The 26,246-nt window shown below is 46.6% G+C and overlaps 1 protein-coding gene and 1 pseudogene across 2 annotated transcripts in view; both read left to right on the top strand.

Annotated features, from left to right (window-relative positions):
* Positions 1–26,018, top strand: part of LOC147729143 (uncharacterized) — a 160,935-nt gene extending 134,917 nt beyond the window's left edge. Inside the window, exon 7 of one of the 2 annotated variants that reach the window (XM_086959441.1) lies at positions 23,199–26,008. In XM_086959441.1, the coding sequence (XP_086815567.1) occupies positions 23,199–24,127 (929 nt within the window). In that variant the 3' untranslated portion in view covers positions 24,128–26,008. Of the gene's footprint in view, positions 1–23,198 lie in introns of both variants that reach the window. The other variant, XM_086959442.1, reaches the window with a different exon arrangement.
* On the top strand, positions 11,856–12,683 carry LOC147729144 (coiled-coil domain-containing protein 43 pseudogene; annotated as a pseudogene).
* Positions 26,019–26,246: the final 228 nt, after the last annotated feature.

Here is a 26,246-nt window from a genome sequence, read left to right on the forward strand (position 1 = left end):
ACGTCTGTTGCAGCAAGAGAGTTAACCTATTGTATCCATCTTGGATGTAAAGCTTTTGCATTCAGAATGCTTTCTTTTGTCACTGCCTCTAAGGCAGGTACAGGCATAACGACCATTATGCGTTTTCCCTGTGCGAGAGCTCTCTCCTTTGCTCCTGCAGTTTGAACCGCTGTCTGAATTTTTTCTGTTGAAGTTAATTTCATTTCAGCTTGTGTATACAAGTGTGATTTATACGCAATGGGTACCTTTTCACCCCCATTAAAGGTTAGGTATGTGAATCCGCATCACCCTGGGTTGATTTGGATTACAAAGTTGCGTACATTGTCGCGTGTTTGTAAATGTTATCCAGTATTAGGGGTATCTTTCATAGATTCACATGCCTGAATCATTCCCCGTCGTCGGGGTGGGAGTCCCCGGTACATAAAAAGAGTAATGTCATATAGACATATACATAGTAATAGGCCAGAGGCCTCTCATTAGTAACATATCCATGTCCTTTTGTAAAAAGGACCAAAGTTTGGCCAAGAGCCAATCAGCTATCACCGCCCTCTAGAACCTTCCTGGAAGGAGCCCTAGTCCCTCAGATTTTCTACCGCATGTCGGGCTAAGGGAGTCTCCACTGAGCTCTGCTCAGCTTTCCTGTATTTCTGGATTTTTTCCACAAATTTACTCTCAGAATTTTTCTCTGTGAGGGGTTTTCAGTTCACCATAGCTGATACTCCTAACAAGGGGCTTTTTAGACCTTGTGCCTCTTGTGGCAAAAAGAGGCTTCATGTAGATGACAGGCATGAGGACTGCCTTTATTGTCTCTACCCAGACCACTCCGCTAAGGATTGTAAAGTCTGCCGCACTTTTTCTGCTAAAACTCTCAAGGACAGAGAGGGACGCCTGTTGATATGGCTTCAGAGACTGAAAGATAAGGACCAAGCAGTCTCTTCAGGTGAGAGTGAGTGTTCCATCAGAAGTGCACATTCCTCTCCTAAAAGGCCTAGAATGATATCCCCAGGGCCATCTTTGGAGCCACCTCAAAAGAAGACGCCCAAGTCTTCAGAGGTTCATTCAAAGGCCATGGCTGTGAAGGTTTCTCTTCAGGATTCTACTCCTACCTTCAAGAGACCTTTCACGACATCTTCAGCTCTGCCTGTGACAACGTCGACAGCAAATATCTCCACGTCGATTGCGTCATCCTGGTCATCCACGTCGACATCCACTACATCCTTGTCGTCGATGGGAAGGTCTGTTCTTCTATCATTATGATCAATAAATCGTCGACGACGCGACCGTCGACTAGCTCTTCCACGTCGCCGAAGTCAAAATCGACGACGACGACTAAAACTCCATCATCGTCGACGAAATCATCATCGTCGTCGACGAAATCATCATCGTCGTCGACGAAAACCTCATCGACGACGACAAAGGCTCCTTTGACGTCGAGTACTCTATCGTCGCCGAATTCGACGAGACCATCGACGTCGACACCAATGTCGGCAAAGCCGTCGACGAAGAAATCACCGTCGACGACGCAACCGTCGACGACATCGTCATCGACGATGACATTGTCGACGACTGCATCTAGATTGATTGTCGACATTCCTCCGTCGACGACCACCCCGTCGACGAGCTCGATGACGATAGAGTCTCCTACCTTGAAGTATACATACACGCACTTTAAGGTTACTAAGCGTACTCTGACGCTGGAATTGACCTCTCCGAGCAGAGTTCAGGCACTACCACCTGCTCATCTACTGGACACTGAAGACTCTGATGAGGGCTCTATGTTCCAAACTGCAACCAGCCCATCTCAACTGCATGTAAAATATCATGAAAGCTCAGATTGTGAAGACCAAGAACAGGACGAGGTGGAAAACCAGGAGGAATACCAGCCTCCTGCTCCTCCACAACCTATGGTGTGTCTTCCCGCATGCATAGTGACAGATCTGCAGTTCTTGAGTGTGGACTAAAAGCAAAGGTTTCCCTCCAATCCTCCTCCACCGCCAGTAGTGTCACCTCCACCTAGACCTCGGCCTCCACCTTTAGTGCTTCAGTCATATCCTGCTCCTTCGCTTCATCCACTATCCTCAGATGATGATGAAGAAGAAGAAGAGCAACAGCAAGAGGAAGGGGAACTCCAGGACTCACATGACGAATGGGATGACTACGTCCTTCCATGTCCAGCATCCCCTGTACCAATGCAAGCGGACTCGCCCCCGGAAGACATGGGAGGATTCCATAATATCTTGGAAAGGGCGGCGTTGCGTTTTAAAATCCAAATGACCACAGAACAACAGGACTGCTTTCTGTACGATTTTAAGGAACCATTCAAAAAGGCTGTACGGTCCATTCCGATAATTGACTAAATTTGGGACCAAGGGGTTAAAATCATGCAAAACCCTTCATCTTTGCCCCCAGTTCTGCCCAGACTGGACAAAAAATATAGGGCTCCAGACACTGCTCCAACTTGCCTTACTGGCCATCCCAAGCCGGACTCGGTCACTACTCAGGCAGCGCAGCGCAAATCTAAAAATCCATCTGCTGCGCTGACTGCGGCACCGGATAAAGATGGACGAAAAATCGACAACATCGGAAAGCGGTTTTCTTCTATGTCAGCACTAACACTGCGTGCTTCAAACTCTATGGCACTGTTAGGACGCTACAATCGTCAAATGTGGGCTGATATCGCACCATATTTGGGATCACTGTCGGAGGAAAAGAAGGAGGAAGCAAAAAAGATTCTCTTAGAAGGCGAACGTTCAGCCTCTGAGATGATTGATTGTGCGATGGATAGCGCATCCACGGGGTTCCGCCAGCTAGCGGGAGCTGCGGTCCTGAGGCGACAAGGTTGGCTCAAAGCAACGTCTTTCCGACCTGAAGTGCAGACTAAAGTGCTAGACATGCCGTATGATGGCCAACTTCTGTTTGGACAACACATTGATGAAATGCTTCAAGGTATCAAAAAAGATACTGATACAGCAAAGGCCCTGGGTACCCTCCAGTATAAAAATCCTCCCTTTCGGGGCTCCAAAGGGAGAGGTCAATCAACAAGAGGTGACTCACAAGGGTACAGATCCTCGTACAGCTCAAATCAGCAGTACAAACCCCAGTATCAACAGAGACAGCCACAACAACAGTCGTCCTACAATAAGTCTTCTTTCGTGGTCTAGGAGGAAAGAAGGACACCGCAAGGAGACAAATACTTCTCTCTGCCACAGGTCTCCGCTTCTTCTCCGCCTTGCAAAGTTGGAGGAAGAATTTCATCCTTCCTACAAAATTGGAGACAGATTACAACGGATCGGTGGGTCATCCAACTTGTTAAATTCGGACAGTCTCTGGAGTTCGTGGAAACTCCACCTCAAACACCTCCACGCCCAATGCAACACAAGAATCTACACCTGCTGCAATTGGAGATCTCACTAATGCTCCAGTAAGGAGCGATAGAAAGAGTCCCCCGTGGTCAGAAGGGCAAGGGGTTCTACTCCAGATTTTTCTTAATTCGAAAGAAGGAGAAAAAATGAAGACCTATATTGGACTTAAGAGATCTCAACAAATACCTCAAAAAACAGTCATTACGTATGGTGTCAGGTTCGCTGTGGCTGGCAAACACTACCAGTTTCGGGTATTGCCCTTCGGCCTGAAGTCGGCACCACGCATTTTTACAAAATGCCTGTCTCAAGTAGCTGCGTACCTCCGACAACAACATCACCAAGTCTTCCCGAACATAGACGACTGGCTCGTCAAGGCACCTACTTTCGCAGGTGTGACCAAGTCCTCCAACGCCTGTCTTCAACTTTTCAACGACCTGGGCTTTACTCGCAATCAAGAGAAATCCGTCCTTCAGCCTTCCCGGCGTCTCACTTTCCTAGGCGCTGTCCTAGATACGGCCCAGAAGAAGGCATTCCCTTCGCAGGAACGTCAATCCAAGCTGACGTCTTTGGCCACCCGGAAACAAGCCAAAAAGACCATCATGGTGCGCCTGTACAAATCCCTGCTAGGGATGATGTCCTGAAACATCCTGTTAGTTCCGCACTGCCGCCTTCATATGCATCCCCTTCAGGAGGCGCTATCCACTCAATGGATCCAATGTACAGGATCATTCGACGATATAATCCGGGTGACTCCTCCCATGGTCCAAGCTCTACACTGGTGGATTCACCCACAGAATCTTATGCAGGGTCTACCTTTCCTACTTCCGGTTTCGCCACATGTGATAACCACAGATGCGTCCTTAGAAGGATGGGATGCGTTCCTTCAGGAACTCCAGATCAACAGACAGTGGTCCCCTGCAGAGAGACAACTGCACATAAACCTTCTCGAGTTGAGAGCAGTTTACCTGGCGCTTCGAGCGTTCCTGCCACGGATCAAAGATTCCCCAGTGCTTGTGATCACCCCACACGCGCTCCCCTCCAAAGACTACATCCTTCTGGGAGACCTCAACTTTCACCTTGAAAAATTCAACGACCGCAACACCGCCACCCTCTTGGACAACCTCGCCAACCTCGGACTTAAACAACTGGTCACTTCACCCACCCACATCGCAGGTCACACACTCGACCCCATCTTCACCTCTAGCAACCATGTCTCCTTCAGCCACACTACGGATCTCCTTTGGACTGACCACAGCTGCGTTCACTTCACCTACAACAAGCCGAAACCCACCATCCACCTCCAACCAACTCTACAAAGAAACTGGAACAAGATCACCACCGACCAGATCTCCACATCACTCCTCCAAACCTCCCCAGCCCTCTCATCTAACGCCAACGAAGCCGCCTCCAACCTCACCCTCTGGCTATCCAACACCTCCGACACCTTAGCACCACTGAAAAAACGTCAACACAAACCTAGCATCAAGAAGGCCTCATGGTTCAACGATGACCTCAAGAAGTCCAAGAAACTGTGCCGCTCCCTTGAAAAGGCCTGGAAAAAAGACCCATCCACCAACACCAAAGACGCCTTCAAAAGCGCCATCCGTACTCACCACCAACTGATTCGAAAAGCCAAGAAAACAGCATTCAAGGATCGACTTGACAACAACGCCCACAACAGCAAGGAACTTTTCAACATCGTCAAGGAATTTTCCAACCCCTCGGCCAACTCCAACGACATCACCCCCTCTCAAACCCTCTGCGATTCCCTAGCCTCTTTCTTCCACAACAAGATTGCTGACATCCACAACAGCTTTGACAACCAACCCGGAAGCCAACCCACCCTACCATCAGCCGACCATCTTCCCCTCGTTAACACCCTTAACGCCTGGAACCCAATCTCCACTGAGGACACCATCCGCCTGATGAATTCCATCCACTCTGGATCCCCCACAGACCCATGCCCTCACCACATCTTCAACAAAGCAGACTCCGTCATAGCTCCGCACCTCCGAGACGTCATCAACTGTTCCTTCAACTCCGCTACCTTCCCAGAAGACTGGAAACACGCTGAACTCACCGCCCTTCTGAAAAAACCAACAGCAGACCCCACCGAACTCAAAAACTACCGCCCCATCTCACTTCTTCCATTCCCGGCCAAAGTCATCGAGAAAGCTGTCAACAACCAGCTCGCCGCCTTCATCGAAGCCAACAAATCTCTCGACCCCTCACAATCTGGCTTCCGAGCCAAACACAGCACTGAGACCGCCCTCATCGCAGCAACAGACGACATTCGAACTCTACTGGACAATGGAGACACAGTCGCCCTCATCCTCCTCGACCTCTCTGCAGCCTTCGACACAGTCTGCCACAGCACCCTTTTACAACGCCTCAGAAACATCGGAATCCAAGGAAAGGCACTGGAATGGATCACCTCGTTCCTCACCGGAAGAACCCAGAGAGTCCGCCTCCCACCATTCAAATCCGAGGCCTCTGAAATCATCTGCGGCGTACCACAAGGATCCTCACTCAGTCCCACCCTCTTCAACGTATACATGAGCCCCCTCGCGGCCATCGCCCGCCAACACAACCTCAACATCATCTCCTACGCGGATGACACTCAACTGATCCTATCTCTCACCAAGGACCCCAGCACCGCCAAAACTAACCTACACGAAGGAATGAAAGAAGTCGCCGAATGGATGAAACAAAGCCGTCTGAAACTGAACTCAGACAAAACAGAAGTCCTCATTTTAGGTAAATCCCCCTCTGCATGGGACGACTCCTGGTGGCCGGAAGTCCTCGGAAATGCACCCATCCCGACAGACCACGCACGGAACCTTGGCGTCATCCTGGATTCTTCACTCTCTATGAACAAACAAGTCAGCGCCGTATCCTCTTCCTGCTTTAACATTCTTCGCATGCTCAGAAAAACTTTTCGCTGGATACCCACCGAAACAAGGAAAACAGTCACCCATGCCCTGGTCACGAGCCGACTGGACTACGGAAACACCCTCTATGCAGGTACCACCGCTAAACTTCAGAAGAAACTACAACGAATCCAAAACGCCTCAGCCAGGCTCATATTAGACATCCCACGCAACGAACACATCTCTGGTCACCTCAAAGACCTCCACTGGCTACCCGTCAATAAGAGAATTACTTTCCGTCTGCTTACCCACGCACACAAATCACTCTACGACATCGGACCAGATTGCCTCAACTCTCGACTGTCCTTCTACACCCCCTCCCGCCAACTTCGCTCTTCCAGCCAAGCCCTCGCCACTGTACCTCGCATCAACAAGACCACCATGGGAGGCAGATCCTTTTCTTACCTGGCTGCCAGAACATGGAACTCACTCCCCGCTTACCTTCGCCTCACCCAGAATCACCTAGCGTTCAGAAAACAGCTTAAAACGTGGATTTTTGACAAATAATCATCCTCCCCCTCCTAAGCGCCTTGAAACCCTCTGGGTATGTAGTGCGCTATATAAATTTTATGACTTGACTTGACTTGACAGACAACACCACCACAATGCACTATATAAATAAGCAAGGGGGGACTCGCTCTCTGACGTTGTCTCAAGAATCTCAAAAGATTTGGAACTGGCTACTTCTAAACAAAATTTCCCTTCTGGACGAATACGTCCCAGGGACGGACAATGTCCTGGCAGACTCACTGAGCAGACAATGCTCTGTATGCCACGAGTGGGAGCTAGACCAACAACTTCTCAACTCCATATTCTCCCGATGGGGCAGGCCTCACCTGGATCTGTTCACGACCAAACACAATGCCAACATTACGCAAGCTGGCATCCCCAGAAGGGATCTCTAGGGAATGCATTTTCAATCGCATGGTGCAACGTCTTTGCATACGCATTTCCTCCATTGCCCCTGATTCCCAGGGTCGTCCGGAAACTGAAGGCGGAGCATTGCACCCTGATCTTGATAGCCCCAGCGTAGCCGCGCCAACACTGGTTTACAGAGCTTCATCTCCTATCGCTGGAACCGCCGATCCCATTCAAACCGTGCCCAACTCTCCTCACGATGAACCACGGGCAAGTCCAGCATCCGGATCCAGCATCTCTCAAATTATCGGCTTGGCTCCTGGGTTCAGAGAATTCCAAAACGTAGACATTCCTCAGGAATGCAGAGTGGTCTTAGCCCGGGCTCGGGCCGACAGTACCAACAAGACGTATTCCTTGAAATGGAAACGGTTCTGTATATGGTGTAAAGCAAACAACATACACCCATTTTCTTCGTCACCTGCACAAATTCTGCCTTACCTTCTTCATTTGGCAAACTAAGGGCTGGCCCATGCTTCAATAAAAGTTCACCTGGCGGCCATATCTCGTTTCATACGTTCCTCGTCTGGTGCTTCCCCCTGGTCCAGCAGACTTGTTAAACAATTTTTGAAAGGCCTGTTCAGGACGTTCCCTCCGGTGAGGACTTTACCACCTACCTGGCAGCTAAACATTGAGTTTGCTCAATTGATGAAACATCCCTTCGAGCCAATACACAGAGCTGACATCAAATACCTTTCCTGGAAAACCGCGCTCCTACTAGCGCTTATATCGGCAAGGCGAGTAAGTGAACTCCAAGCCTTCTCCATTCAAGACCCTTTCCTACAGTTCAAACAGGACAGTGTGATTCTAAGGACTAATCCTAGGTTCATTCCTAAGGTCCCATCTAACTTCCACCTGAACAAACCTATAGTCTTGCAGACATTCTTCCCAAACCCACTTTCCGCAGCAGAGAGGTCTCTCCACTCCCTAGACCTCAAACGTTGCCTGAAGTTCTACATCCACAGAACAGAACAATTTAGAAAATCCAACCAACTCTTTGTTGCCTTTAGCAGACCTAGAAAAGGTCTTCTATTGACTAAGCAGAGCATTTCACGTTGGATCTCTGCGGCTATTGCTTTCTGCCATCAACAAGCAGGACATCCTCTGCATTCCAGTGTTCGGGCTGATTCCACTTGAGCGGTCTCAACCTCAATGGCGCTCTTTGTGGGAGTACCCGTCATTGACCTATACAGAGAGGTGACATGGAAGACGCCGCATCGGTTCACCAGGCACTACTGCTTGGATACTGAACTTATGAAAGATGCAGCAGTAGGACAAGCTGTGCTCCGTCATCTATTTCACTAGAGGTGAGCCTTCTCTCTTTCATCCCACCTTCCTACTGTCTAATTGCACATTTCTCTTTTATATGGTATTTTGGGACTTTTTATTTTTCACAATTGATATGTTATTATCGAGTGATTTTACATGTTGTACCATTCGAAATGTGCTGGTGATTGCTTGCTACTCTGATTCAGGCATGTGAATCTATGAAAGATACCCCTAATACTGGATAAGGAATGCGTTACTTACCTGTAACTGCAGTTATCCAGTATTGGTATCTTTCATAGATTCACATGCAACCCACCCACCTCCCCTGGAAGGGCTCACCTTGGTTCTCTCAGTAGGTACAAGTAAGTAACGCATTCCTTTTGTTGCTAACATGTCTGTTTGCACTGAACGCAAAATTTCTGTGTGTTTTTGAGTCCAATTAGTTGTTTTCAAATCAGGTTTGATTAGTTTGTAGAGAGGTTTTGCTCTTTCTGCGTAATTTAGAATGTAAGTTCTTCCGAAATTCAGGAAACCTAGCATTGACTAAGTTTTTCAGCGTTTTTGGAGGGTGGAGCCGCGCACACTTCTCTAGAAAGTTTGCTGCCAGGCTTTTGCCTTTACATGAAAGTTCGTATCCCAAGAATAGGACGTTGAGGTGGGCAATTATTGATTTTTTAAAGTTGAATTTGTACCCCTCAGAGGCGAATCCAAGTATTATGGTGTTCACCCTGTTCAAGTGTGTGTCCAAATCATCGTCAGTAAGATAGATGTCATCGACATAAGATAATGCCTCATCATCATGCGTTTGTAGTAACTCTGTTACTCTGGTTGAAAATAATCCAGGACTGTTCTTGAATCCCTGTGGGAGACAACAGAAGTGTTGACGTTTCCCCATTATTGAGAAAGCGGTCAAATATCTGCTTTCAGGTGCGATATTTTGACAGAAGAATCCATTTGAAATATCTAATGTAGTTTTATATTTTTTGCGCACAATGTTATTCATCAGTGGTGCACTGTGCGCATTTTGCACTGCAAAAGTTTTGCAACAAGAGTTTAAGTATCTGTAATCCCAAACTAAACAATATGTATCGTCTAGTTTGGAGACAGGAAACAAAGGATTGTTCATTGACGAGGTGCATGTTTGAATCACCCCTTGGTATTCAAGTTGATCTAAGAACTAACTGACCTGTTTTTTAGCTTCTTGCTTAACAGGACATTGTCTCTGAGCAGTAGGTTGATTTTTTTAACTGTATCTTATGGTGAGGAGAGTCCTCATCCCATCCCACATGATTTTTATATAATGCTGGAGCCTGGGCAACAGCCCATTTTCTGGCATAGGTGTATTTTATATGAATAGGAATATGATTGGAGAAGGCTGGCATAATGATTTCTTCGCCATGTTGGCACTCCCTGACAAATTATGGTGGCCAGTTATTTTCAGCTAGGAGAGTACCATAACCCTTTGAGAGCTTCTCCCAAGAGTGCTCTTATTTTTCTAGTTATGTCCCACTCTATCTTGAGTGTTACTTCGTATAATTTATGGGGTATAGTAACCGTGGTATCTGCAGTTTCAACTTGAATGCATTCGTTCAGATCCACTGTCTCCAGATGATCCTTCAGGATCCTGCGAGCTATGGTGACTTCTGCTGCGCTGTCCACCATTGTCAGGGAACACTCCCCGTTCTTGAGTTGTGTCCTCAAAATCCTCGGCATGTCTGATTTTGATACTTGCTACTTTCTTTTTGGAGAATTGAGTTTTCTTATTTTTTGGAACGTGTTGATCGTCTTTAGACTTCACACTTTCTTCCTTGTGTTCTGATCGTTCTCTTCTTTCGGATTTCGGCGAGGAAGTCTGAAAGGTACGATAGAAATGTGTATCAGTATCTTGATATCTATCAGGTTTTCTCAAATTATCCCTATTTCTGAGGTTACATCTCTTTTCAGAGTGCTCCTTTTGAGGAGACCTACCTCTGGATTGGGAACGCTTCTCTTTAGGAAGTGTCTGTTTAGTATTTTCCCACTTCTTCTTAGGTATAGTGAGTAGGTTTTTAATAAAAACTTTTTCGTGATTTTCTGTTAGTTCAGGTTTTACTTGTTTCCCGCCCAAACTATCTCTTCCTAGTTCTTCATAGGATTTTTCTATTATTCTGGCCAGTTTGTGTGGTTGCTCAGTTATATCGAGTTATTTTAGTTTTTGGCGGATTGCCACTTATGCTGCTTCACCTTTACTATTAGTTAATATTATAGCTGAGACCTGTTTGAAATCCTTCAGTAATTTCATACCAAGATTTAAAGCAGGTCCTGCCCTGTATTCATTTTGAATCTGTTTCAGGACGTGTTTTTGTGTAAATTGCCGCAAAGACTGTTCCCCAAGTGTCACAGTCCTCCAGGTGTGGTGCAATCCCCATTGGTAAACAGATTGTTAGAATCATGTGTTTCTCATGAGATGTACTATCAGGAAATACTGCCTCTATCGGAGTAATTTTTTGAGCTAACCAGAAAGGAATTTGTTCCCTTTTTGTCAGTAATTTACCGATGACTGATTGTATTATCTGTGGTGTCATTTTGATTTTGATCCACTGATGAGGGGTGTGCTGTGGAATTCTTATAGCAGGTTCAACTGTTAGATTCCGCTTGACATACAGTGCTTTTTCCACTGGCATCCCTAATCAGACCCTCCAGGATTTCGCGATTTCGCGGTTTGCCGCGAAATTGGCACTTTTGTAAAAATGCTGCAATTTTTACAAAAGTGCCCGCGAAATCGGCACTTTTGTAGAAAACGCAGCATTTTTACAAAAGATAATGCATGCCGCTATATCCTGGGGGTCTGATTAATTTCCCGCTAAGTGTTAAATGGCCTCTGGCAGTCGTGGGAAGTTTTGGGTGAGATATGGCGGGCTTTAGCCAGGCGAGCAATGCATTTGGGGCACGTTGCCCCCCCCTGTGATGGTCCATTGCCTGGAAGTTAAGGCCCAGCTCCCCCGCTGCTAATGGGCGCCGGTTTAAAGCACCATGCTTGTTTAATTCTCATTGTTATGATTACCCGAGCTAAAAGCCTGTTAAATACCACTTCACTTTATTCAGATGAGGATGGAGCGCGCCTCGCCAGGACCTGTATATTTTAATCCCATTGTGGCCGCCAAGTTTTGCGAGCAAACCGTCCTCCAGCCAGGACCCTCTGAAGGATTTATTGGGCCCTGGAACCTGTTACCTCCAATTTCATATTTCTCATTTTCAAATAATTCAAGCCCTTATGATGCCAAACAATAAATGAAAGTGTCAGAACCGGAGGCTCATAATACATATAAGTTCTAAGCCCGAGCATGCTTTCTGTCTCCAGTGGCTGTCAACAGGTCATCCACTGCAAAGGTGGCGAGGCTTGCCGGCAGTTAGAGCACTGTCCAAGTGTGGAATGGAGTCGTCTGGCTTCCAGGAGTGGCTGGGACGGAGTCTAGACGCGCTGGAGGTAGATAGCGCTGTGTACACGGCCTATATATAGGGCCTGCTGCGGGAAGAGGAGAGCGAAAAGGACAGGCTGGATGCATTGCAGAGCGTTCTGGGTGCCTTCTTGGAGGAAGTTTCCTCAGACGATGTTTGTCAAGAAATGTTCACAAAAAGGTGTGAAGCAGAAAAATCATCACAATCTCAGGAGGAGAAAGAAGATGAGATCAAAGCGATTGCAAGCATGATGGAGAAGCAGGCCCAGATTGTAGTGAAACCGAAGGAAATTTCAGAGGAAGAGAAACAGAGGAAGGCTGCTGTCTTGGCACAGTACGCCAACATAACTGATGAAGAGGATGAAGCGGATGAAGAGAAAGGAGCACCTGCCACTGTGGCCATCCCTTTGGAAAAATCTCTCTTTAAAAATACAAATGTGGAAGACGTTCTCTGTGCAAGGAGGTTGGAAAAAGAATCCCTTCAAGAGGAATCCCAGAAGAAGAAGGAGCAGGACGAGCAACAGAGAGAGAAGGATAAACTGGTTAAGCAAGAGCGTAAGGAAAAGAAAAAAAAAGAGCCAGCCAGCCCTCCTCCTCCTCCTCCCAAATCAAGAAAGCAGGTTTCCTCTCGGCAACCACAGATATTTGTTTGTCAGCAAGGGGATTATGTGGCTAAACAATGTATACTGGAGGCGTGTTTGCAGAACAAGCCTCTCATTTCGCCTGAGATTACAACCTTCTGTTATTTCTGGAAACCTTTTGAGCCCTGAAGGGACTTGTGGTCCCAGGGTGCACCACCACTGAATTGGGCACAGCTGCTGCATTGGGGAGGCGTCGACACAGCGATATAAAGCACCGCCTTGCCGCACGCAACGCGGGACGCCTGTAATGCTGTTTTGCTACCCTCGGCTGCTGACGGGCAGTCTTTTGCTTTTCGAGGGAAACAAAGTGTCTACATTGTAAATAAACCAAATATACATAGCTTCATGTTGTTAAATAACTAATGAAACTAGGATATCTGTGTTTGTTGTAGGAAAAATGGCCAAATAAAATGCAGCAAAATTGCAGCTAAATTTCCATATTTGTGCCGCTAAATTTCCATTTTTGTGCCGCTAAATTTGCTAATCCATGCCGCTATATCCTGGGGGGTCTGCCTAATTGACAGGGCAGAGGTCAACCTACCTGCGCTGGAACTGAAGTGGGAAAAGCAATAGTTGCACTACTTGGGAATACAGTTAACACACAACCCACACCAATAGAATGAGTTAAATATGAGAAGAGTTCTTGATGGCCTCACAGCTTCCGTACAGTTCTGGAAAACGTTGCAACTATCGGTCATGAGTAAGGTAGTTCAAGTTCAGTAATTTGTATAGCGCACTACTCACCCAGAGGGTCTCAAGGCGCTTGAGGGAGGGTGGGTGCATTACTTATCGAATAGCCAGGTTATTAGCTGCTTTCTAAAGGAGAGGTGGTTCTGTGTAAGGCGGAGGTGAGTGGGGAGAGAATTCCAGGTTTTGGCCGCTAAGTTGGAGAAAGATCTTCCTCCCATGGTGGATCTATTGATGCGCGGAATTGCGGCGAGGGCTTGATTGGATGAACGTAGTTGGCGGGTGGGTGTGTAGAAGGACAGTCGTTTGTTGAGGCATTCGGGTCCTAGGTCGTAGAGGGCCTTGTGTGCGTGGGTGATAAGCGTTAAGTAATAAGATGGTCCTGCTGCCCCAATTCCTCTACACTATGCAAATTTTGTTCTGCGTCTTGCCAACCTCCTTGTTCCGCAGGCTAGGCGGTTTACTGGTCTGTCTGGTGTGGACCGGGAAGCATAGTAGGGTCGTCCTGGAAGTTCAGAAGTTAGATCAGGGCGAGGGGGGCTGGGCCTCCCAAACCTTAAGCTATATTATTTGACTGTTTCAATAGGCAGCACTGTGGTGTGACAGTGGCCACAACTGGGAGAAGAGGCTCCTAGAGGGATCGGCAACCGCAGACTACCTCCCCCGGTTACGCATGCTAGGTCGTAGACTGCCGACAGGCACCTCCTCTACATTCTCGCAGGTCGCACAAGCATGGAAGTCGGCCGTCACACACGACTTGAAACGAGCACCCTATGCTAATCTTCTGATCTAGTGGTTTGCCCCCGTTCATTCGCATACAACACTCCATGTATGTTGCACACTGGGTAAAAGAGGGGAGTCAGAGAGCTTGTGATCTTATCTAAATGGTGAATTCATGACAATGGAAGAGTTGGGGGGGAACTTTGGTATTCCTGGGGCAGTTCCTGCAATCAGAGTATGGCCTGGATAGTCCGGAAGATCTGGCCGACCTTCCCAAACGAGCCTAGCGTTTCAAATGTTCTGAGGGAGATGCTGGACCCAGGGTCCATCAAAGGCATTGTCTCAAGGTTATATGCCACTCCAAAAAGAGATAGACAAACCGTCATGACGTCTATGCGGGACAACTGGCACAGGGATTTAACATTCCCTCTTTCAGAGGGGAAATGGAGTCATGCCCGAGCCCAAATGCAGGAAGTGGCAAGCAATGCCTGATTTAAGTTGATACAATTTTACAATTTGCACAGAACATATCTGACTCCGCAACGTCTGCACAGAGTTTATCCGACTCGCTCCGATAGATGTGGGGTGTTCCTGCCAACTTCGAACACGTGACATTGGCATGCCGAGTGGTGATACCTTTTTGGGAGGAAATGGTGCAGGAGACATAGAGGGTGATGGGCATAACAGTAGAAATAACAGTACATTATTGCCTGTTGGAATTGTTGCCACGCCCTAAAAAGAGTAACAAGATGAAGTACCGGACATGGGCCACCCTAGCAAGTATTGGAGTCTTCCTGTGTCTTGTTCCCATTTTTCTTCCCTTGCCTCTCCTCTCTGCGTCACTGTGCACTGCCTGCCCCCACCCAACCCCCCCACCTTCTACTTCCCGAGGGAGATTGATCACCCATTTTGGATGACCACTGCCTCTTACAGGGAGACGGGGTATCACTGTTGCACTGCAGATTTATTTGGTTTGTTAATGTTCTGACTTGGGGTATCACGCTGACGGTTCTATTTCACACAGATGCAGGTACTGTTTTCATTGCAAAACTGAATAAAGAATTTAAAAAAAGGTTTTGATATGATCCATCTCCCTTGTTTATCACTTAGGTTGGAAGCCATATCTATGTTTGACTTCTTTGAAATTAGAGTTACTACTCCATTTTGCTTCCCAACGGCCAAGGTGCAAGCCAGATCACTAAATTGGGTATTTCTGAGTAATGAGATAGGTGTGGTATCAATCTCGGTTTCCTGAAGCAGGATACTATTCCCCCATAGTTCATGTAAGTAGTCAATGATTTTCTTTTTGGTTACTGGGTGGTTGACCGTGACATTAAGAGATATTATCTTTATGTTCTGTCTAGCGTTTGTCATTGGTATAAGCTGGGAAGTTCTTAACTCCTTTTTGGAACCTAATGGTCTTGGCTAGGGCATTGTTATGTTGCTCATATATCTAAGGACTAGATATGGGTGTAACTTGAGATTTGACCAGCAGGTAGTTTTGATGAGTGGGCATGTAAGTATAGTTTTTCATGAGGTCACTCTGTGTATACAAAATAATGCACAATAGTGTTAAGAGTGGTACTGCGTCAACATTTAGGTGTGGAGTGCTCACTCACAAAAGGCAATACATTCTTCTTGAAGTACAGTTAAATAACTTTAGCAAGAATAAAAGTATTAAAACATGAATTAACTAAACATAGGTAACAAAAATTCCTTCCCTTTTCTCTGACTCGGCCACCACCCTCACACCCCATACCACGCCCACCCTTCCCCCCCACCCCTCCCAATGCATTTAACAGGCATGGCAAAAGAAGGAAACGGCTACCCCCAGGGATACATTTAGTCAGGTAGGTGGTGTGGAGTTCCCCTAGTTCGGAGCTGTAGGTTCACGCCGCCCTCTTTTATAAATGGTCCAAGATGGACAAAACTTATCTAAACAGATTCTAAGTTCTGGCCTAGACGCCACTGACTCAGTTGCTCAAGCAGTGGCCCCCATTTTCCTTATCAGATGACATGCCTGGGTGCACCCACCAGATATGAAGCTGTCCACGCATTATGGATGTATATGCTGTTTGGTGAGAAAAAATGCCTTTTGGGGGAAAACCGGTGCAGCTTTGGAGCATTTGAAAATCAGCAGTGCTACAGTGAGCCTCTTGGGTTTGTTATCCATAGCACACCAATTTCACCAGTTGTACAGGAGGTACAGAGGTTACTCCTAGGGCCTCACCTTTCACCAGTTACAGCCGATGCAATAAGCAGTGCAAAATTATCATAGCTTTGGAGGCAGAGGCAGCACTAACAGATACAGACAATAGCTGTATCATCTATCCTCTTATTTCTCACCTCATGGAAACTCTTCCAACCCACTTAATTTACCCTTGAGCAAGAATCAGGGGCGAGTATTCGGAGATGGATCCCACCTCTATCCTTTCCAAGGCGGTTTTGATGCTGCTCACAAAGGGATGCTTGGGATTGTTCCTGGTACAGAGCAAGAAATTCGTTTTTATGGTCCTTCATAGTCCGCAAGAAGTACAGGGGCTTGAGAAAGATTCAACATTTTCAGTTTCTAAGCTTGTTCCTCTAGAAGGAAGAGTTGAAGGTGAGGACTTTTACTCAGGGTTTGCTGGCTTTGAACCACTAGGACAAAATGTCTTCCCGGGCTTGCTGTATTTGTAATTTTTAAGTGCCAGTCCTCCAGTCCCACAGAAAGTAGCTTCGTCTTGTAGTGGGATTAGGGCATTTCCAGTTCACTGACCTGCCTTTCGGCCTTAAACAGGTCTTTGCCAAAGTCATGTCAGTGACAATGAGCCATCTTCACAGGTCAGGGAAACGTTTTCTCGTGCCTCGACGACTGGCTGTTAAAGGTGGGCTTTCCTCAAGTAGTCTTGGGCCACCTGCGGAAAAATAGTGTTATTGTTGACCACTCAAGGGTTTACCATCAGTGGGTCTTAGTCTCATCTTCAGCCTTCCCAGAGGTTGCCTCTTTTTCAAGGTTATTTTGGACATAGTCACCTTGAACGCATTTCCACCTCAAAAGCGAGTCTGGGTCATTTCGGGTTCAAGAGCTACTGTACCAGCCCTGATGGTTCTGATGCTCTTTGGTCTGTTAGCATCATGCATCCTACTGGTACCTCGTGCTCGTTTGCACATGCAGGCCTTTCAATGGAACCTTGCCTGTAGTAGACCCAACAATGAGGAAGCCTCTTGAACAAGAGCCTTGCCTCTGACAAAGTGGCTCAAACGCTCGAGTGGAAATTGAAATCAAAGTGATAACATCTGCATTATCTCTCTGCTAGGGAGGTTACTTTTATGAACAGGAGATTAGTGTCCTTTGGTTTCCGAAGGAGAAAACCATCATATAAATATGCTGGAGCTGTATGCCATTCAATCCAAGTAGCTCTCAATACCTTTCTGCCTTCTATTAGGACAGGTTGATCGCTTGCAGACAGACAGAAATACTACTATGTACGATCTATATCACAATGGCAAGTTTCGTTCACTCCACCAACTCTTTTCAAAGTTACCGCCCTCTCCTATGGATACATTCATATACATACGAGTGCGATAGGGCCTTAAAGAGTATACCCCTACATTCCCACTAAAACCCCAGGAGGTTGCCCCCCTGCATCAATTACTACTTACCGATACTGCCTCACACCTAGTCTCTACACTCTATCATAGTTTATACACCGGCACAACGTCAGTCCCTTGCGCTGCTCGGGATAGATAGGCTGCTGAGATCGGACAGGATATTTCTGATCAACAGTGGACATATTTCTGTAATCAGACTGAACAGGTCTCATCCAGCAGTCGGTTGCGCATCACCCATTATAAGATCCTACTACATTACACATATTATACCCCAGTCAAGCTACACAAATATAAATTACGAGACACTGACAAGTGCGATAGATGTGGAGCGGGAGCTGCTGACTTTCTGCACCTTGCCTGGGAATGCGGTGCTGTCCAGTCCTATTGGCAAGTGCTCAGGTCACTAGAGCTAATGACCGCCCTGAACCTTCAACTATCTCCCCTGTTGACGCTCCAAGGATACTCTGAGAAGTTTCCTTTGACATATCGCAAATTTATCTTATTTGGTCCCCTACTAGCTAGAAGGAGGGTACATGCAGATGGGGCAGGGCACCCAAATTTAAGGATTGGATCAAAGACGTGCTCTTTTGGCAAGATCAAATTTACTCATATGCAGAACTGCTCCCACAAACTTCATTTCCCCGTGATATTTGCGCCCCCTCAAGATGTATCTCCTTGAACATCCGATTGATGCTACAAACTTCCACATACCCCTGCCAATGGTCCAGCTTAACTGACCACTTGACACTATTATGTAGTGTATACACGCCTGGCTGTATAGATGTGTTCCACATACATTCAGACCCTTCCCTAACATAGTGCACGTGGGACTGCTGCATAGTCTCAATACTTAGAGATGTCAATTTTGTATTCTACTATTGCTGCTAGACATGTCTCTACCTATGCACTGTAATTATCATGCTGGTATATTTGTTTGCTACTTTTTTGTGTTTGAATAGAACTCAATAAACAGAGTTTAGAAGAAAAAAAGAAATACTGCCATGTTCTGCAACAAGCAAATACAGACCGGTTTCGAACTAGTTGGGTCTTGTCAGTAGAGTGCAGCATGAGTCCTACAGCACAATAAACACGGGACTCATATCTAGGCATACCCACTGCACTTAGGGTATTAACTGCAACAACAAGAAAGTAGTGGATCGAATACTTGAATTAATCTCTGCTACTTCCAGTAAAAACCTAATATTGTCAGCCATTTTCATTGTCTGATGGTTGGGGAGTGACGAATGGGCGACAATTGATGTCTGCGGGCAGAGGTGGCACTAATATGTGGCTTTGTGTCATGTCCAGAAGGGAACAGAGTGACGATGGAGTCTAACAGCAGTATCTATAGGCATGCAGAGCTGTAGCAAAAGTTTCCAGGAAAAGTCTAGCGCCAGGGGAAATACACAAGGTGTGAAATCTACAGTCAGAGTTTCCACCAGAGACAGGGTTACAGAAGGTAAGTAACCTTTTCTGTGACACATGAAAATTCTGATGTATGTATGTATAACACACTTATGTTATGTTATGTTAAACAATTTGTACCGCGCACGTACAACGAGACGGTTTCTTGCCGCTCATAACAGACATAACGGACTGAGGCAGGAAGCATTTCTCAAAGGCTAACTTAAAGAGGTGAGTTTTCAAGGTTTTTCGGAACAGTTCGTAGGAGGGGCAATGGAGAAAGGAAGAAGGGAGGGAATTCCAAAAGGTGGGGCCCAAAAAAGAAAAACGAAGGCCGCCGTGTTTTTTGCGGCGGTTCAATGGAATGCATAAAAGATTATTGGATGTTAAAGCGGGAGGAAGGTGAAGTGTCCAGAGGGAAAATCAATTGCAGATCGTCTGCATAATTATATATAGTAGCTTTCTGTCACCCGACGGGCATCCTGGCGCTGAGATCAAACAAATCCTGAGACACGGCCTAACCTAGGAAATAAATGAGTTTTTAATAGTTTTTTAAAAGAAAGGAGGTCTCCTGAGCATCTGAGCGACAGTGGCAGATCGTTCCACAGCTTAGATGCCGTAAAACCAAACTAGCGGCCGCCCATTCGCTTTCTCCGGAACTTAGGAACAACCGCCAGATAGGCAGAGGCAGAACGGAGAGCTCTTGCGGGGGTGTACCAGGTGAACATCTAATGTAGGGGCAAAGGTCCCAAGCCATGCAGAGCCCGGAAGACCAGACAAAGCGCCTTGAATTCGATCCGTTGAGGGATAGGGAGCCAATGCAAGTCTCTAAGAGCTGCAGAAGATGAATCAGAACGGCGGCGGGAGAGTGCTAGCTTAGCCGCGAAATTCTGCACTCTTTGTAGCTTACCTATCGCCATAGCAGGAGCCCCCAGAAGTAGTGCATTGCAGTAATCCAGTCTGCTTAGAATGATGCTGCGCACTACTTCTGGTCTGGCATTGGCAGGGAGCAGAGGAAGAATCTTCCTGAGAGAACGCAACAGGCCCATACAGGTGGATACTGTTTTGTCAATGAAACCGTCCAATTGAAGACTCGGTTCCATTGTCACTCCCAAATTCCGAACCGAGGTAGCTGCTGCCGCTGTGCCCTGAAAGGAGGGGGGCCAGAAGTCCTGTGGTAAAGATCGAGGGACCCGGTCCACTGAGCAGTGTAACACCTCTGTCTTAGCGCTGTTAAATTGCAGCGAGTTGTTACTCAGCCATGTTGCTGTGGTGACCATGCAATGATGAAAGGTCTCCAGTGACACCGCATTCTCCCCTTCAAAGGAGAAAATAAGCTGGGTGTCGTCAGCGTAGTTGGTGACTGAAATGCCAAATGTTTTTATTAGCTTGACCAGGGGGTGGAGGTACAGATTAAAAGGAATAGGTCTGATGGCCGAGCCCTGGGGTACTCCCTGACCGACCCTTTTAATGGTGGACTTAAAGGGGGGCAGGGCAACCACCTGGTGTCTATTGGCCAGGTATGAAACAAGCCAATCCCGGGCAATGCCCGTCACCCCAACCTCCTCCAATCTCCTGGTCAGGATGGCATGGCTGACCGGATGTACCATGTTACAACGCATACTATTACAACTACCTACCGTTACAACGCGACCATTACAACGCATACCATTACAACGCATAGCGCTTTGAGGTGCTGGATAGTGGTAAGTATAATTTACTATTCTAACTCCAGTCCCCGTGGACCCTAGGGAAGGTGTTGGATAGTAAATTATACTTATTACCTATCCTAGAGCGCCCCCCAGCGCAATGCGTTGTAATGGTATGCGTTGTAAAAGTCGCGTTGTAATGGTAGTGCGGAGTAAAAGATGCGTTGTAACGGGTGTATACCGGCTGACCGTATCGAACGCTGCAGACATGTCGAGCAGCACTAAAAAGGCTGCTCGTCCATAGTCGGCACGCGAACGAAGGTCACTCAAGACAGACACCAAGGCTGATTCGGTTCCATGCGCTGGTCTGAAACCAAACTGCGCCGCATCCAGGCATTCATTAACTTCCAAAAAACTGGACAGGTGTCTTGTGACCAGTTTTTCAAGGATCTTAATCGGAAAGGAAAGTAATGATATGGGTCTGTAGTTGGCGGGGCATAAGGGATCCAGTGATTCTTTCTTCAATAATGGAGAAACAACTGCTAATTTCCAGCTCTCCGGGACCTGGGCAGAGCCAAGAGACTGGCAACAAATTGCGTGGAGAGGAGGGTACAACTCTTCCCGAAAAACGTTCCAGAGTTTGTGTGGGATTACATCAAGAGGGGATCCAGAGGATACACTATCCGCTAGGGCACCAAACTCTGCAAAAGACGGGAGAGGGAAACTTTCCAGCCTGGCTTTCCCTGCCTCCAACTCCGATATAGGAGGAAGAGCAGCCCCAGATGTCTTGGGATTTAGGTTGCTCAGAATGGTCGCGATCTTGTCTTCAAAGGCCTTGGCCAATGAATCGCATAGTAACTGAGAGGCTGGGATAGCGGTAGTAGCGCAGGCCGGTCGTGACAGCTCGTTGACAATTTTCAACAAAGCTTGTGCTTTGTTTGAGGCTGACAGTAAAGTTTCCTCCAAAAACCTCGCTTTTGCACACTTGATCTGTGCTTTGTAGGCTGCCAGTTCCTGTTTGAAGAGAATCTTATCCGAAGCCAGATAATGTCTCCTCCATCTCCGCTTCGCCTGTTTACACTGCTGTTTAAGATGAAGAAGTTCCCTCGAAAACCATGGCATGGCGGTTTTTGTTCTATCTCGCGTTTTCCTTAGCGGAGCCAGCCTATCCAAGGTGGTCTTAATTTGCTGGGTGAGCGCATTATAGCTTTCATCCGCGTTGTCTGCCACCTGAAAAGCTTCAGCAAGCAGATTTGGAAGGATTGCGCCTCTCAGAAGCCTGGACCTGATGTAGTGACACACTGCTGTCTTGATGACATCGCTCAATTAAATGGGCACATGCAATGTAAAATGTTTACATGGTGCTTGTGGACTTGGGTGACGGGCGGACCGGAATAACAGGCGGGGAGGCCGGATATAGTGAGCTATGTCAGGAGTTTTTATTCAACAGAGGCACAAAGTCACAATGAAGGTAAGGTTGCAGGGTGGATTCCTAGGGTTGGTATGCTGGTTGATACGGCTGCTGACCAGGCTCGGAGAGGTCGTTGGGGATCAAGTCCTGCTTCTCCTTGTTCCGCCAGTAGTCTCCTCGGTAAGGTACTGGGACTCCTCGGAGGCTTGGAAAAGGAGAGAAGCGTAAGGGCTTTAGTCCGAGCAAACAGTCGGAATACTTCCACCTACACCAGGGAGTGAGGGGGTACGGAAACGGCCTGTGAGGAAGGGACGGTAAGGGAAGGTGGAATAGGCAAGGAAGAGATGGGAGGGAAGAGGGTTGCTAGGTGCTGGGCAGTGCTCGGTCTTTGTTACAGTGTGCGTGAAAAGAAGGTACTTTAAACACTGTCCTGTGCTCGTGAACTCTACGCTATATGCACTCTATCTACACCTATATACAGGAGGGGGCACTGAGAAAGGGCGACGTGTACTCACGTGCCCCGCCGCAACTTTCGTCCGAGTTGCGGCTGCTCTCCAGCCACCTCCTGAGGACGCCACCAGTCCTCCGTCCAGACGTCCTCTTCCTCGTCCTCGCTTCGGTCTTGCCGTGCTGCGCCGCTCTCTGACCGAGGTTCGTCGCTTTCCGCTGCCTCCTGCCACGAGTCGGTTGCTCGAAACGCCTCTCCTTCGTCCTCTGGGCTTTTTCTACCTTCCGGGATGTTGTCTATCTGACCACTTCCGGGGTCAGAGGCGGCTGCTTCCGGGTCGTTTGGGTTCGTCCCGCTTTCACTTCCGGGATCGCTGGCTCGGTTGCCGGTACCTGCAGGGGATGAAAAAGAGAAGGTGTCCTGGGTGACCGGGACGTTAATTGACCGGGCGCGGGGGACAGGACCCCCGCGCTCGGACATCGCTGCACGGAGGTATGTGCCGCTGCCGCTCCACAGTGCTACCATGTGGCAGCACTGAAAACTGTGATGAATGTGGGCGGTCTCCTGTTGAGCTGCTGCTGTCCATATTAGGTTTCAATGGTATTTTTGTGCTCACTTTATTGTTGCATTAACTGTGTGCTGTTGATCTATAGAACACATATAACACATGTTTACTTTCCTCTAATTTTTACAGTATATATGTTTTTCATTTATGCATCTTATTTGTCTAGGACAAGGTGTCAATGAATCCGTAAATTCTATCGAACGGAGAGAAAACCTATGGGAGGAAACTTATACTGGTAATGAAGGTGGGAGAACCTATGGCCACAAATTTGGCATTACTAGTCATCTGGCGAGCCACTCAGTTGAGAACACCTCTACATGCAACGAGTATGATGGCAGTTTCAATGAAACATCAAACCAGGTGAAACCTCATGCCACCAGAACACTCCAGAGGCAGCATTCCTATATTGAACGTGTAAATCATCTCAATGAATCATCAGTCCAAACTGCACACGGGCAAATGCACACTGGAGTAAAATTGTGCATTTGTAGTCAATGTGGAAAGTATTTTAGCCAGGCATCAAACATGATCACATCACAGCAGATAAATGCAGAGCCACCAAATAAATGTAATGAATGTGAAAAGAGTTTCAAGCAGTCTATAAGCCAACAACAACAGTTTGAAAAGAACATGGAAGAGAGACACTTCATGTGCAGCGACTGTGGAAAGAGTTTCAAACAATCACGAAACCTGATAACACATCAGAGAATACACACAGGGGAGAAGCCCTATGCCTGTGGTGTTTGTGGAAAAAGTTTTAGACAGTCAAAAAACCTGATCACTCACCGGCGAATACACACAGGAGAGAAACCCTATGTTTGCAGTGTATGTGGGAAGCGTTTCAGTGACATGGCTAATTTAATTACCCACCAGCGAATACATACCGGGGAAAAGCCTTATGCCTGCACTACATGTGGGAAGAATTTTAGACAGCTGCCACACCTTAGCAAGCATCAGCGGACACATGCAGGTGAACCCCAGATGGAGAGAGGAGAAACTCGAGCGGAGACTGGGGACTCAAGTAGTACATCTACTTTAAAACCAGAGCTTAGTAACTTTATACAGTGGAACTCTTTGCAAAAAGTAATTACTTAATCCTAACCATAGATAACTTGAGCTTGAAAGGCAGCTCAATATATGCCGAGTTCCCACCAGGAGATCTGTAGGTCTGATGCTCGAATGGTGACCAGGGCATCTCATCATCTCATATCATGTTGATAAAATGATTGGCTTGGAGCAGGGTAAAAATAAAAATAGTAATTTGTGCAGTATGTCGATTCGGCCTATGGTTTGCAACTTTGCAATTTTCATTAGAATACCCAGTGACAATAGATGTCCATAGCCAAGACAGGTAATACTGTTGATGTAAATATGTAAAATGTTATAAAATCCTATAGTATTCCATTATATGGTGTAACCCTGTTGTCATAATTCCAGCAGAGAAGCTAGAGATCAATGCCCACGAGTTCTAACAAACCTCATACCCCAGAGGAGTAAACTCAATGTCAAAATGCAGCAGTAATCTGTAGGCAGTTGCTCTTTTGGCCTTCTTTTCGAGCAGCCTTAATTCCTTCTAAGGTTTGACCAATAGAATGGACCAAGTGTGCCATTTGCAAATGCATAAATGGAAAAGAAAATTGAGGGAGACACCCCAAATTCTGACTCTGGGATTTTTTAAATACTATATGGGACAACTGCATTTGTGAGTATGTGAAGTAGTGCTCATGTAGTAATTCTTTCCTTACTCAAGAGCATTTATGAGTTGGCCCCAAAGCATCTACAGTGGTAATATTCGTATACGATTAGTACAAATAGAAAGGGATGTGCCTTCTTTGCACTTTTATTAATAGGCATTTGTACCTTTTAAGGCCAGTTCACAAAAGCATTTCAGTACTTAAAGTAAAACTTCGCTTGTATTATTGCTCCAAATACTCAACTTTCTTTGCAAATTGACACCTATAACTAATTAACCAGTCTTCCGGAACTAAAGGGATTACAAATGAAACATTTGCCTCCACATTTCTAGTTGAAAAATCATCGGGAAAGAATCCCCAAAGCCCTCTGCCATTGTAAAGTGGCCTAAATCCTGCACAGCTTTGACCTGCGTTTCTGGGCTTCCATGCCATCAAATTCACCCCTCATCTTCCATTCTCGCCAGGCATCTGCCACATGTCTGCCAAGTTATCTCATCTAGTTTGCTCCTAAATCCTTTCTCCTGTGCTGACTACATCACTGTGCAATATTGATTCATGATGCCACTGCAGACTGGAACTAAGGATCACTTTCAAATATGTTCCTTTCTCTGTAGCCATAGTCATATTTACCTTTGAGTGTCTCTGGTCACATTTCCTCTACTCTGTGACTATCAGGATGGGCAGAATTTACTTCTTGGACGGTATTCCAGGGAATCTGTAGGTTGTTTCCACCAGTGTCCTGGAGCAGGTTTGTGGGACAAGTGTGACTGGGTACAAGGCAGCCAAGGAAACTGTCTGAAATGCCAATTGGTCATTTCAGTACTGGTACTGCAAATCTCATAGCATTGGAAGAGAGTAATGTTAAGTTTTGTGTGGTGAGCAGTGACCCCCTACGGTTTCCTTTGAAGAGGGAAAAGAAAGGGCACAAACTCTGCTGCCATAGGATTTGAAAGGATCCTTATCCACGCTTTCTGATTACTGCAACCGTGTAAAAACAACCTTCAGATAAATGGCTATTTTTGAACAACCTTTATGATTATTGAGAAAGGTACCGTCACATGCACCTGAAATTCGTTTAGTATGTGTTACATATACATGTGCAAGAATATATCTTGGAATGTCACGTGCGTCATTCATCTTATGTAGAATATTGATTATTATAGTTCATGCTGGTGGTGAAGTAGATAAATCATATTCTGGGAGCGGAAGGGCACACTCACTGAGGTCTTCTAACACAAAATATTGAAAAGGGTTGGATTTCAAAGGAAATTTCACCAAAAAAGACAACACAAGAAGAGAAGGGAGTAACTCCTTAAGTCTCATCAGACTTATGTTTGTAATGCTCCAGGATTCCTCGGGCATTGGCTACATTCAAATCTTATAACTAAAATAGAGATGACTGAACCTGTATGTGTGTGGTATTTCTATAGCGTTAACCTATTCAAAAGGCAGCAGAGCAATGAATGGGAAGCAGGTTGATGGACATGGTCTATGGCAGTGGTCTTCAAACTTTTTGATGC

Source organism: Lissotriton vulgaris, chromosome 2_2 (genome assembly GCF_964263255.1).
Source record: "Lissotriton vulgaris chromosome 2_2, aLisVul1.2, whole genome shotgun sequence".
In the NCBI taxonomy this organism is placed as follows: Eukaryota; Metazoa; Chordata; class Amphibia; order Caudata; family Salamandridae; genus Lissotriton; species Lissotriton vulgaris.